Source organism: Hyperolius riggenbachi, unplaced genomic scaffold (genome assembly GCF_040937935.1).
Source record: "Hyperolius riggenbachi isolate aHypRig1 unplaced genomic scaffold, aHypRig1.pri scaffold_173, whole genome shotgun sequence".
Classification (NCBI taxonomy): domain Eukaryota; kingdom Metazoa; phylum Chordata; class Amphibia; order Anura; family Hyperoliidae; genus Hyperolius; species Hyperolius riggenbachi.
In genome coordinates this window covers 220,997-235,745 of record NW_027152384.1, presented here as the reverse complement: position 1 = coordinate 235,745, position 14,749 = coordinate 220,997, and the positions used below count along the sequence as shown (strand labels likewise).

The 14,749-nt window shown below is 44.9% G+C and overlaps 1 protein-coding gene across 1 annotated transcript in view; it reads right to left on the bottom strand.

The window, feature by feature from the left end:
* Nucleotides 1-393: 393 nt before the first annotated feature.
* The window catches only part of LOC137543708 (collagen alpha-6(VI) chain-like), a 191,112-nt gene continuing 176,756 nt past the window's right edge, over nt 394-14,749 (bottom strand). The window contains 3 exon segments of the mRNA XM_068264830.1: nt 394-1,910; nt 10,102-10,268; nt 11,883-11,955. Of these exon segments, the coding sequence (XP_068120931.1) occupies nt 1,891-1,910; nt 10,102-10,268; nt 11,883-11,955 (260 nt within the window). The 3' untranslated portion in view covers nt 394-1,890.

Below are 14,749 nucleotides of genomic sequence, written 5' to 3'. Positions count from 1 at the left end.
GTCACATCTCCTCAGGCCAGTGTGCATAGTGTATGCGTGGGCACTCTCTACAATAAACTGTCCTCTTTACATCCTTGATAAGGTGGGAAGGGGTTCCGTTAGATAATTTGTGTAGAATGGTTTCCATACTTTTTTAAATCTTTTTGAGGCAGTCATCTAGTATTGCCTTCAAAACAGAGTGTGGGGGTCTTCCAGGCAGCTGTATACCTCCTGACTTTTAATTGGCTGTAGGAACAGTAGCTGATTCCTGAATTGACTGTGTTTGAGCGGTTGGTGGTCATGGAGTCAGTGTGTGAGTGTGCAAACGGTCACTTACAATCTATCCAAGGTTTATAGTGCTGATTAGGACCATCCCATATCTTCAAGTTTCATGTATGAAATAAACCACGTCTCTTTGTTTTTGAATATTTACTCACATCTGCAAAATTGGACCTGAACTACACAAGGTATAAGATTTTCTTTGATTTTACAGGATATATGTGATTCTTGACATATCATAAAGCTTTGTACAGAAGTGAGATAATGGTCGGACTATTTCTGTTTTCTGTGCAGTACTCCCCATACAGACATGTTCTGTAGGTTTTTTATAGATTGCTTAGGGTACATGTAATCTCGGTTTACATTCTGTCCAGCTGTATACCAGTCTCACTCTGTCCCTAACATATCCTAGTTAATATGTTTTTGGGTTGTAGGCAAAAACCAGAGTGCTCAGAGGAAATCCACATAAACACCGTGAGTGAATACAAAATCAATGCAGGTGATGTCTTGGTAAAGTTAAAACCCAAACCTAGCATTCCTGTACTGCACGGTGAGAGTATTATCCACTGTATTGCCCTCTGCATAAAATTAATGTGGGTGTTAATATGAGCAAGGCATTGCAATCCTTGCTGCTACATAAGCCAGATTCAGGGGTGTAGCAATAGCCATAGCAACTGCTAAGGGGTTGTGGAGCATAGGGGCTCAAGTGGTAATAGATGTGTAATGTAAACTATTAATTTTCCTTTGCTTGTCCCCATCTGACTTTATCTCAGTGCCCATTGGCCAGTGAACTCATATCCCATGGGGTAGGGGCAGGTGATATTGCTGAAGATTGCATAGGTCTGATGGCGCCATCAAAATTCTGCTATGGGGCACCATAATCTCTAGCCACACTGTGAACTGATTCAGCTTCCCTGTATTGTCTGTGTCCTCTGTAAATAGAGAAGGTCGGAGATATAGCACTACTTTGGGGATCATCTTGGATCCAGTGGGGATAGGAAGATGGGTTCACCTGCCTGTGACTCTCATTATTCAAAATAAAACATGACAAGCTTCTAACAAAGGGGTTCTTGAAACAAATATTCCAGGTTGGTAACTAACTAAAATATGCAACTATGAAAAAGAGAATTTTGTCACCGATATATATGCCTTTGTCACATTTTTTCATGAATGTGAATTGTTTTTGGAATTTCCAGTCTAAGTCTGGCAGCTGATACCTGCAGCTCAAAAAGGCATAAAGACATAAGAAAGAAAAGAATGGCGGTATGAAAAGGAATGGCTAAGTGAACTTGTAACACAATAAAGAGCTTCTGTATTACAGTGATTTGTTTAAATACAATAATTTAAAGTAGGATAAGGAACATGCTTGTCATTCAGCACAGATAGAAGAAGGCAACAAGGAAACACAATCTTCAGTCCTTCTCTCCAGTACTGTTTTATCATCACCTAAGATTATAGAGAGAATTCTAGAAGATTTCCAACTTATAGTGTCCTGTGACGGCTTCTGTGTAGCAACCTTTTCTCGCTTTTTTCAGATATTCTGCATTAATTAATTGTTCTCTTCTGCGTTGATTCTCTGTTCACGTTAGCTGTTCTTTTTGTTCACAACACTGTTCATAGTATGAAAACAATTCACCTTTCTTCAGGTTTACCTGAAAGAGATGACATTTTTATTCTAGTTGTCCATACCAAACACATCCTGTAATACTAATAATATGGCTTCACAAGGAATAGATAACATTGTTCAGCAGCAATTGTGTCACATCAGAGGCTATAAGCAAAGTATTTCACACTGGAAGCAATAATGATTTTTTTTTTTTTATAATATTTTATTTGAGTTCCCATCTGGACTGTAAAGCTCCAATTTACTAAACTGTATTCCAGCTCTACCTGCCAATATAGCTATATAGCCCATGCTGCCAATAAAAGTCAAATGAGAACAGGAACCTAGCTTTAGAAAAGACCCAGCATGAAACTATGAATGGAATATCTGTGCAGAGCTGAAGGTCATTGTCCATTTTGCTTGGCTTGCAGCTTGGATACACAATGCTGTTTTCTAAAGAAATACAAGGACAAGAAAAAACAAAAATACCGTATATACGGAAATATGGCCAAAATGCTTCACACTTTTTCAAGAATGTGATCAGCAGTCCACTTGCCAGTGCTGAAAACGTTTCACTCCTATTTTGTGCATTAAATTCACATTGAATATTTTTTTTATAAAAGCAAACGTTCAAACTTGAGTTGCACCCATACATTTAGGACATACAACTCCCAGAAGAAGTAATAATGAATGGTAAGATTAAAGGGGAACTGTAGTGAGAGGTATATGGAGGCTGCCATATTGGTTTCCTTTTGAACAATACCAGTTGTCTGGCTAGCCTGCAGATCCTCTGCCTCTAATACTTTTAGCCACAGACCCTGAACAAGCATACAGCAGATCAGGTGTTTCTGACATTTTTGACAGATCTGACAAGATTAGCTGCATGCTTGTTTCTGGTGTGATCCACACTACTGCAGGAAAATAGCTCAGCAGGGCTGCTGGGCAACTGGTATTGCTTAAAAGGAAATAAATATGGCAGCCTCCATATACCTCTCACTACAGTTCTCCTTTAAAGGAGCATTGTCAATAGGTTCCTAATACTGAAACAAACACAAGATTATCTGCCTAAAACAGAAAAGTGAAACTTTTTTTAAATTTTCTTGTCACCACGCCTCACACTACACCATATTAATATCTCTGGGCTTTTACCTGGAAGTTATCGAGAAATAGGGATGAGACCAAAGAGTATCCTTACTCAATGAGCAAGTGTTCTTGGCATTCATTAATGTCTAATGTTGAGTGTCTGACTGATGGTGCCCACTTTACCTCTGTCCTCCCCCCCCTCTTCTTTCTCTCCTTTTCTCCCCCCCCCCCCCCCCCGTTTTCCCTTTTTACCCTTCTTTCTATTTTTCATGTCTCCTGCCATTAGTACTTGTATGAGGTTTGCTACCCTTTGTTGATAGTGTACAAGTGGAGATGAGCGTAATGGCGTAATTACGATTTCGCGAAATTTCGCGTAATTAGTGTAATTACGTTTATGGCCGTAAGTACATAATCGTAATGAAGAAGGATTTCGAGAAATTTCGCGTAAGCGTAATTTTCGCGTAATTTTCGCATTGCAACGGGTATTACGAAATTAATGCGTATGGCCATGCTCCAGAAGCGGAAAAGTTGACGCATGGATCAATGTTAGGTAGCCGCCGACTTTAAGGGTTAATAGCAAAGCCCCCTTAAATGCTAAGAGCCTCAAATTTGGAGAATATATTAAGGAGATCAGGAGGAATAAGAGGAAACATTTTTTTTTTCAAAAAGACCTTATAGTTTTTGAGAAAATCGATGTTAAAGTTTCAAAGGGAAAATGTAAACATTTAAAAACCCGCCGACTTTAACGGTTAATAGCAAAGCCTGCTAAAGTTTAGGAACACCAAATTCCCAGGGTATATTAAGGGGATCAGTGGGAATAAGAGGAAATTTTTTTTTCAAAAAGACCTTATAGTTTTTGAGAAAATCGATTTTTAAGTTTCAAGGGCGAAAATGTCTTTTAAATGCGGAAAATGTCAGTTTTTTTTGCACAGGTAACAATAGTGTATTATTTTAATAGATTCCCCCAAGTGGGAAGAGTTTTACTTACTTCGTTCTGAGTGTGGGAAATATAAAAAAAAAACGACGTGGGGTCCCCCCTCCCAGACCTCTTTAACCCCTTGTCCCCCATGCAGGCTGGGATAGTCAGAATGCGGATCACCGGCCGCGTGGGGCTCCGCACCCTGACTATACCAGCCCGCATGGTCCATGGATTGGGGGGTCTCAGAAGGGGAGGGGCAGCCAAGCTTTCCCCTCCCCCTCCGAGCCCTTGTCCAATCCAAGGACAAGGGTCTCTTCTCCACCTCCGATGGGCGGTGGAGGTGGAGGCCGCGATTTCCTGGGGGGGGTTCATGGTGGAATCTGGGAGTCCCCTTTAAAAAGGGGTCCCCCAGATGCCCACCCTCCCTCCCAGGAGAAATGAGTATAGAGGTACTTGTACCCCTCACCCATTTCCTTTAAGAGTTAAAAGTAAATAAACACACAAACACTTAGAAAAAGTATTTTAATTGAACAAAAAACATAACCACGAAAAAAGCCCTTTAATATTCTTAATTAACCATTAATACTTACCTGTCCCTTTAAATAAATGATCCCTCGAAATAGCCTCGGAAATGTTCTATCAGTTACAATGTAACAAAGTTATTACAATGTAACAACTTTGTTACATTGTAACTACGCCGCACCCGACGTCACTCGCCGCTCAGCCGCCGCAGCATACACTTACGCGTCCGTGCAGGACGCTAAGTCCCCGCAGCTCTCGCTGTCCACCCCGCCCACATCTGTCACCCACATGTGGGTGACATGTGGGTGACATGTGGGAGAGGCGGGGAGGGCAGCGGAGCCGGCGGGGACTTAGCGTCCTGCACGGACCCGACAGAGCTCTGAGCTATATAGCTCAGAGCTCTCTAAAGCATCTTTGTATTTTGGCTCCAAGGAGCCCCATTGGTCCTTAGCAGACCAATGGGGTTCCTTCTGATTTGAAGGAACCCCATTGGTCTGCTAAGGACCAATGGGGCTCCTTGGAGCCAAAATACAAAGATGCTTTAGAGAGCTCTGAGCTATATAGCTCAGAGCTCTGTCGGGTCCGTGCAGCGCAGACGCGTATGCGGCGGCGGCGAGTGACGTCGGGTGCGGCGTAGTTACAATGTAACAAAGTTGTTACATTGTAATAACTTTGTTACATTGTAACTGATAGAACATTTCCGAGGCTATTTCGAGGGATCATTTATTTAAAGGGACAGGTAAGTATTAATGGTTAATTAAGAATATTAAAGGACTTTTTTCGTGGTTATGTTTTTTGTTCAATTAAAATACTTTTTCTAAGTGTTTGTGTGTTTATTTACTTTTAACTCTTAAAGGAAATGGGTAAGGGGTACAAGTACCTCTATACTCATTTCTCCTGGGAGGGGGGGTGGGCATCTGGGGGACCCCTTTTTAAAGGGGACTCCCAGATTCCACCATGAACCCCCCCCCCCCCAGGAAATCGCGGCCTCCACCTCCACCGCCCATCGGAGGTGGAGAAGAGCCCCTTGTCCTTGGATTGGACAAGGGCTCGGAGGGGGAGGGGAAAGCTTGGCTGCCCCTCCCCTTCCGAGACCCCCCAATCCATGGACCATGCGGGCTGGTATAGTCAGGGTGTGGAGCCCCACGCGGCCGGTGCTCCGCATTCTGGCTATCCCAGCCTGCATGGGGGACAAGGGGTTAAAGAGGTCTAGGAGGGGGAAACCACGTCGTTTTTTTTTTATATTTCCCACACTCAGAACGAAGTAAGTAAAACTCTTCCCACTTGGGGGAATCTATGAAAATAATACACTATTGTTACCCGTGCAAAAAAAACTGACATTTTCCGCATTTAAAAGACATTTTCGCCCTTGAAACTTAAAAATCGATTTTCTCAAAAACTATAAGGTCTTTTTGAAAAAATTTTTTTTCCTCTTATTCCCACTGATCCCCTTAATATACCCTGGGAATTTGGTGTTCCTAAACTTTAAGCAGGCTTTGCTATTAACCGTTAAAGTCGGCGGGTTTTTAAATGTTTACATTTTTCCTTTGAAACTTTAACATCGATTTTCTCAAAAACTATAAGGTCTTTTTGAAAAAAATTTTTTTCCTCTTATTCCTCCTGATCTCCTTAATATATTCTCCAAATTTGAGGCTCTTAGCATTTAAGGGGGCTTTGCTATTAACCCTTAAAGTCGGCGGCTTTTTTATATTATACGGAGCGTTACGGTTTAACGCGAAATTACGGTAGCGTTTAATGCGAAATTACGGCATGAACGAAACACGAAATTACGCGTTGAAAATTACGCTTACTGTATTTTCAATTACGATTTTAATGGCAATTACGCTACTGTAATTTCGCATCGTAATCGCAAATTTCGCATGCGTAATTTTAGTAATGCGAAATTACGAAAATTTCAGCTCAACTCTATGTACAACCCTTGCATAATACAACACAGCCTGTATTGTGGTATATGTAGGAATTACAATTATGGTTAGGGGTACTCCTCTGCTGTATGGTTAATCATCGCTGAGTATGTTTGTCATACCTATTTTTGTATTGCTGCATTTTACCTATTAGTTATGTTATACTAATTGGCAGAGAATTGTTGTTTATTCTTTTATGTCATTTTTTTCAATTGCTGTTACTTTATTTTTATAAATAAAAAAAACCTTATTGTTAATCTTTCTAGCATTGTTTATTAGAGAATGAAGATGCAAACCTGTGTATTTTTCTCACCTCAGGTTCCCTTTAAATCTGGGGTGTCAAACTCAAATTCAAAGTGGGACAACATTGTACACGGGGACAAGGTCGCAGGCAAATCTAAATGTGTAGTGGCCACCTCCCTCCCTTATAACATTCCCTGTCCTGGTGTTTAATACCCCCCTTCCCTATACAGCTTCCTGGTGTCTAGTGGGTCTCCCTCCCCTATACAATTCCCTGGTGTCAAATGGTCACCTCCCTCCCCTATACAGTTCCCTGAGATCTGGTGCTTTCCCCCTCTCTCCCCCATATGGCTTCCCATTTGATCTAGGGCTTCACATTTATTTTAGCTTGCCTTGTGGTCTAAAGAGGGTCAAACATAATGGAAAGTGGGGAAACCACTTGGGGGCCAAATTTGATGGCTCTGCGGGCCAGAGTCTGACGTTTATGCTTTAGAGGAAATGAAATGTAACACAGACAAAATAAAAATAGTTTTTTGGTTAGGTCTTTAATCCTTTCTGAACAAATGTTCCTTTCTCCCTTTTCCCCTACCCCCATCCTCTTCATCCACCTCTTCTTACTTTTCTTCACCTGCCTTCTTATAACTTGTCACACATTCATTTTCTGATGCTTTTAGGGCCCGTTTCCACTTGTGCCATACGCGTCAGCGAGGCGCATGGCGGCATTTCCGGGTCTGCGGGTACGCAGACGTATCCCATCAGCCATGCCACGCACAGCTATGGGATTCGCAGCCTTCCACACAACTTCGGATGGAAAAGCCAGTCGATTCGCTGGCGCATCCCTATGGCAGAGTTTCCCTGTGCGATTTGCCTGCGGGGAAACTCTACGGATTCAGCGTGGTTTCCGCGCCAGTGGAAACGGGCCCTAAAACCAATAGTCTGTGAGGTCCCTTTGCATTCTGTGTCCCTTCCTTTCTCCTGCTGGCGGCTCCATAAGATGTGCAGCCCAAACTTGAGTGGCGTCACGTAGACTGTGCATGTGCGGCCCTGACATTTTCTCCACAACTTATGCAATTGCGTTTGACACCCCTGCTTCAAAAGTATTCTACCAGAGAAAGCACAAATTCAAAACCAGGGTAAGGAGCTTTGCCTTGTTTATATGCATTGTAACAGCCTTATTTGCTACTTAAAGGGAAGGTCCAAGCAAAATAAAAAAATGAGTTTCACTTACCTGGGGCTTCTACCAGCCCCATGCAGCCATCCTGTGCCCTTGTAGTCACTCACTGCTGCTCCAGTCCCCCGCTAGCAGCTTGCCGACCTCGGAGGTCGGCGGGCCGCATTGCGTACATTTTTACGCATTCCCGCTAGTGCAGGAACATTAACACATACATTTTTACGTGTTACTAGTTCAATGTGTAAAAATTTACGCATTGAGCAACTTGCGCGTAAAAATGTATGTGTTAATGTTCCTCCACTAGCGGGTATGCGTAAAAATGTACGCAATGCGGCCCGCCGACCTCCGAGGTCGGCAAGCTGCCAGCGGGGGACTGGAGCAGCCGTGAGTGACTACGAGGGCACAGGATGGCTGCATGGGGCTGGTAGAAGCAGAACTAACTGGCGGCGGGGGACCGGAGCTGCAGTGAGTGACTACGAGGGCACAGGATGGCTGCATGGGGCTGGTGGAAGCAGAACTAGCTGGCGGCGGGGGACTGGAGCAGCAGTGAGTGACTACGAGGGCACAGGATAGCTGCATGGGGCTGGTAGAAGCAGAACTAGCTGGCGGCGGGGGACCGGAGCAGCAGTGAGTGACTACGAGGGCACAGGATGGCTGCATGGGGCTGGTAGAAGCAGAACTAGCTGACGGCGGGGAACTGGAGTAGCAGTGAGTGACTACGAGGGCACAGGATGATTGCATGGGGCTGGTAGAAGCAGAACTAGCTGGTGGCGGGGGACTGGAGCAGCAGTGAGTGACTACGAGGGCACAGGATGGCTGCAGGGGCTGGTAGAAGCCGAACTAGCTGGTGGCGGAGGACTGGAGCAGCAGTGAGTGACTACGAGGGCACAGGATGGCTGCAGGGGGCTGGTAGAAGCTCCAGGTAAGTGAAACTAATTTTTTTTATTTTGCTTGGACCTTCACTTTAAGGTTGATTGCACACCTGAGTTTTTCTGTGCAATGCCGTGCTCGCTATGCATATGATCCTGTTCCCGTTGGACCGCACATGCATGCTGTGCTCCCGTCGTGCACACTTACTGTGTCACCCATTGACTTGCATTGCTGCTTAATCCATGTGGTAGGCACGGATCACGCAGTAACGCGCTGCAGACTTTACATCGGGAATGCAGCAGTTTGAATACTTCTGGCGCACCACATCAAGTGTGTAAGTCTCCAATGCATTAGTTGCATTGCCCTTGCGGCAGGGAAGGCTAACATGGTGCGATGCAGACTGCAAGGGGTCTGTAGGCCTTAGAAGGATGAAAGTGGAATGTGGTTTCTACAAACATCTCTGTCCAAGCTGACAATCAAGACACAATATCAGGGATGTAGTGATACCCCTCATACCACTGCATCTGCCAACAAGCAGGACAGGAACTATTGCTACTCTGTACCTTAAAGAAATGCTATGACAGTTAAAAAAGTCAAAATTTCATTTTTGTCCCGCAACATTTGATGCTTTTTTCAGTGTTCTGTAAACCGAGGATGGAGGAGCACCCATGTGTCAAGTAGTGTGCCAAGACCCCTATCCCAGTGCCTGAAGGGGTACACATCGGTACAGTCACGCAATCGGTTTGGCACCACTTCAAAGAGTAAAAGTTCTCCATTGAATCAAAACCATGTCAACGCTGTTTTGGGTCAATCCTTTCTCAAGCTGCATTAGGCCTGAGACTACGGGCACTTTGTGGCAATCAAAAAGTACTCATGATTTGCCAAATCGCGGAAGCGTGTGACTATTCCCAGAGCGAGCCCAATTTGGCCACTGTAGCATTTTCCTATTGATCTGCGCCATGTTGCTAGTGGGACCACCCCCAAAGGGATCCACTGGTGTAGTGGTTTGCTGATCACCGACTATTAGCAAGCACTGCATAATAACTGGGTCACAGGCCTTAGCCACAAACCTACAGACACTCAAAGCACCTTCAAATACACCCTCCCCCAGGTGCCCAACAATGCACACCATCAAAGCATGTACAAGAGTGGAGTCTGCGGCAGACCTGATGGGACACTGATAACATAACATGCTAATATACATGCATATTCATATCCCTGCAAAAGCAAATGCACAAACACATTAGCTCTCCCTAAGCTGATGCCATGGTAGCTCGCAATACAGACCAGCATCTAGGCTCCTCCAGATGTGGGGGTGGTATGAGTCCTATGAGAGACGGCTAGACAACACAAAACAGTGGTCTGCCACTGCTGCTATTTAATAAAGAGCTTTTCTTTACACTTTCAAGTGGTGCTGGTCCGATCGTGGCACATGGTAATCCCATGTAAATGTAGACATGCTGGGTGTCCTCTTGTATTTTCTGAAGTGCTGCTTGTTCTGTTAACTTACCAGAGAAATTGGATGATCCCTGCTCATTGTGGGGGCTTAGTGAGGTCACGTATGTGTGCTGAGTTGATGTAACAGCCTCCATCTTGTTATCGCCACTATCATCCGTGGACATCCAGTTTAGTGAGGAATGATGGAGTAAATCACTTCTCAGGTTACCTTCATGTAATCTATGAGGAAATAAATACGTGTCTGGATCACATAATATATTATTGTGACTTTTTTTTATTGAAAAATATAGTCCTGATTCAAGCATGAGATCGAGATGAGATAATCTGAAGCTACTAAAGACACCTGAAATGCCAGTGACTGATATCATTAGTGTAAGGAATGATTGGAGGTGAGAGATCGCTTCACTCTTATTTGGATAAGCATCCAGTACCCTTCCAGTAATGACCAGGACATAAATATACTGAATAATCCACATGGAACTCGTGGCTTTATTACAAGTACACTTCCTGGACTTCCTCCCCACCCCATGACCACAGTAGCTGCAGGGGATACTTTTACACTCCTAATTAAGCGTTCAAATAAACTTGACAGCATAATAGCGCTTATCATTTTTACAGATGCTGGTAACAACTCGGTTAAAACTATGCTCATATTATCAGTGGTATTTGCAAATATCTGATCACACCTGCCCGATGCCATCAGGGTGTAACACTAGACCCTGCAAGGGATGCAGCCGCAGGGGGGCCCAGAAGCCACAGGGGGCCCTGTCCTGAGAGACTGACAACTAAAGGTGGCCATACACTGGTCGATTTGCCATCAGATTCGACCAACAGATAGATCCCTCTCTGATCGAATCTGATCAGAGAGGGATCGTATGGCTGCCTTTACTGCAAACAGATTGTAAATCGATTTCAGCATGAAACCAATCACAATCTGTGGTGGTGCTACTGCTGCCTCCCCCCCCCCCTCCCCGCCCCGCTTACATTATCTGCTCCGGCTGGCGCGTGTCCCCACTGTCACCGCTGTCTCTTCTCCGCTGGGTTCTGCGTTCCGGTCTGGCTGGAATCACTTCTTTCTGTCCGGGGAAGTTTAAACAGTAGAGAGCGCTCTACTGTTTAAAGTTCCTGCCAGGACAAGAAGTGAAGCCAGCCGGATCAGAACACAGCGGAGAAGAAGACATCGGTGACAGCGGGGATACGCGCCAGCCGGAGCAGGTAATGTATTGCCTGACGACCGATGCAGGTAATGTATTGCCGCTGTATTGCGTCGGCCGTCAGGCATTTGAACGCAGCTATCGACGCACTCCCGACCCGCCGGCGATTGAGAAAAATCTTCTGCACAGACAGATCGACAGGAACGATTGATTTCGGACGGAAATCAATCGTTTGCACAACGATTTCACAGCAGATTCGATCACAATGATCGAATCTGCTGTATATCGGCGGGAAAATCGTTAGGTGTATGGGCCCCTTAAGGGTAAGGAGAGAAAAAGCTTTCTTCTCTCTGCACAATTGTTCTAATGAGTGCATCTGTTCAGCTACTGATAACGAATCATACAAAGTTTTATAGACACTTGAAACACATTCAAGTGTGCACTAGCCAACTGAATAACATTGGTTCTCAGTTTACCTGTGCAGAAAGCAGGGGGTGGGGGTTGTCGGGAGGGGCCCCCATCCAAAGTTTCCCAGGGGGGCCCAGTGATTTCTAGTTACGCCCCTGGATGCCATTCACAGCATCGACAGTGATGAGTATGTGATGAGTCTATGTAGCAATGCACTATGTTTGCTCAACAGAATTAGACATGTGTGAAACACATTAAATATTGTACATACGTCAGTCTTTTCCCTCGGAGGCTTCCAGAAGCAGAACATTTCAGCTGTGGTGATGGATACTTGTTTATTGACCCTGTTGAGATATTATTGTAAACTGTTTTCTTTGGAATTTATAAAGTTTTCATAGATGTTAAATAAGAAATGAACTGATGAGGGCTGCAATGTTAGAGAAATGAAAAAAAGCTACAAGGTTGTAATGCAAAATCTACATTTGTCACTAAAGCTGACCTTACATCCCTGAAACAGTGTTTTTTTGCTGCTGACCACTTGTATGTGTGCTGCAGGCAATGCGATCTTCATGTATGTATGCATGTTAGTGGGTGTAGGGAATGTAGGTTCATCAGGGTTATGGTAAAGCTATTGAATCTTATTAACAAACATACAAACACAGAACATTTATATCGCGCTTTTCTCCTGGCGGACTCAAAGCACCAGAGCTGCAGCCGCTAGGACGCGCTCTATAGGCAGTAGCAGTGTTAGGGAGTCTTGCCCAAGGTCTCCTACTGAATAGGTGCTGGCTTACTGAACAGGCAGAGCCGAGATTCGAACCCAGGTCTCCTGCATCAGAGGCAGAGCCCTTAACCATTACCCTATCCAGCCACCACTAGTTATTAGGTGGCAGCATCGTGTTGGATTACATTTAAAGTACTGTATTTTTCGGGAATATAAGACGTAATTTTTCGCCCCCCAAAAATGGGTCGGAAAAGTCACTGTGTCTTATTGTACAAAGTCCCCAACTTACGAACGCATACCGATACAACCCGCTGCAATGTTGGGGACTTTCTATATTGTTCCCTTGTCCTCTTTTGTGTCCCCCTTGTCCACCTCCACTCCCATAGTTAAAAGCAGCGGCAGTGGGTCTCACCTGATCTATCAACTCCCGCAGCGATCAGAGGCCTCTCCCACACTGTTCCCGTAGTGCTGAAGCCGGCACTAGGGGAACAATGAGGGAGAGGAAAAGTATCTGAATGTCATGGGAGTCACTGGATCAGGTGAGATGCACTGCCACAGGTTTTATCTACGCACGGGGAGCGGAGGGGACACAAAGGAGGATGCAGAGGGAGAACAGAGGGTGACACACTGGTCACAAAGGGGAAAGAAGGAAGACAAACTGGGCACAAAGGGGGGCAGAGGAAGGCAAACAGGGCACAAAGGGGGGACAAACAAGGACACAGGGACAAAAAGGAGGACACGGCCATGGGGACAGATGAGGACAACAAGACACAGGGACAAAAAGGGGTATGGAGGAGGACACCAGGGGGACAATAGAGGACACAGAAGGACACTTTTTTTGTCCTCTAAACCTAGGTGTGTCTTATAGTCTGGAGCATCTTGTGGTCCAAAAATCCAAACTGTCATAGATTAGCCTGGCTGCATGAAAACAAAATATGGGTAGATCTTTCTCTTCTCCTCTCCTGCCATGATTGTTAGGGTTATGCAAGTATCAGTTTCAGTGGCGTAGAGATCGTCGGACCCCATAGCAAAACTTGCATGGGACCCTCAGATGGAGGCACTCTGAAGCAATGCCACCTACTCCTACCCTGTGGATATATGTTGATTGGGCAATTTACATTATTATGCAATCAAAACTGTACATAGTTCATGGGCCCTTAGACAAAGCCAGAGGGTAGAGAAAAACAAAATAAGCTAATTGTGAATCCATTAAAGAGGAACTTCAGCCTAAACAAACATACTGTCATTAAGTTACATTAGTTCTGTTAATTAAAATAGATAAGTAATATAATCTCTTACCCACCCTGTTTTAAAAGAATAGGCAAATGTTTGATTTCATGAGGGCAGCCATCTTTTTGGTTGAAAGGAGGTGACAGGGAGCATGAGACACAGTTCCAAATGTCCTGTGTGCTGATCACCTCTCCCAGTTGCTAGGCAACATGAATAACAACATAGGAAATCCCATCATGCTTTGCACAGCATCAGGGAAAAAAAGCACGGGCAGTTTTCTTTGATGGGTGGAGCTTAGCTAAAAATGCAGCTAAAATGATGCTTTGGTAAGAAAAACAAAGTTCTGATGCTGTGAAACTGTAAAAGAAACACCAATCCTTTTCAGTTCTGCTGAGTAGATTTTTAGTCCGGAGGTTCAGTTTAAAGAGACTCTGAAGCCTCTTAAAAATCCTTTTTTTTTTTTAAACAATCCTGCTTAATACATTAGCCCTAACTAAACCGCCGCATTCCCGTGGCTGTAAACTATCTAAAACCCCCCTAACTCGCCCTCCCTCTCCCCCGCAAAATGCACGACTTTCTTGGTCGTGGATTTTGCTGCTCCTGTGCGCTTCCGTGTGAGGCAGGGCTATGAGCTGCAGCCCTGCCCCACACGCTTCTGTCAGCAGCGGATCTCCGCCTCTCCCCCGCCCCTCTCAGCGAAGGAAGACTGAGAGGGGCGGGGGAGAGGTGAAGAGGCGGTGATCCGGGCTGACAGGCGCGTGTGAGGCAGGGCTGCAGCTCATAGCCCTGCCTCACACGGAAGCGCTGCACAGATCACCTCCCAAGGGGTTAGGGTTTTTTAGATAGTTTACAGCCGTGGAAATGCACCGATTTAGGTAGCACTAATGTATTAACCAGGATTGTTTTAAAAAAACAAAGAGGCTTTAAAGAGGCTTCAGAGTCTCTGTAAGTACACACTGGGCCCCCTATACTCCAGGGCCCCATAGCAACTGCTATGGTTGCTATGGCTATTGCTACACCCCTGAATCAGTTCTACTTAGGTGATAGTTTTGGCGAAAACTAAAACAGTCCAGGGCACAAATTTGAGCTGAAAATGGATTGGCGGAGTAGACTGACAGGACAGACTGCAGACAGGTGTGATAGAGTGGACTAGCAGGACTGACTGCAGACAGGACAGGCAGGGT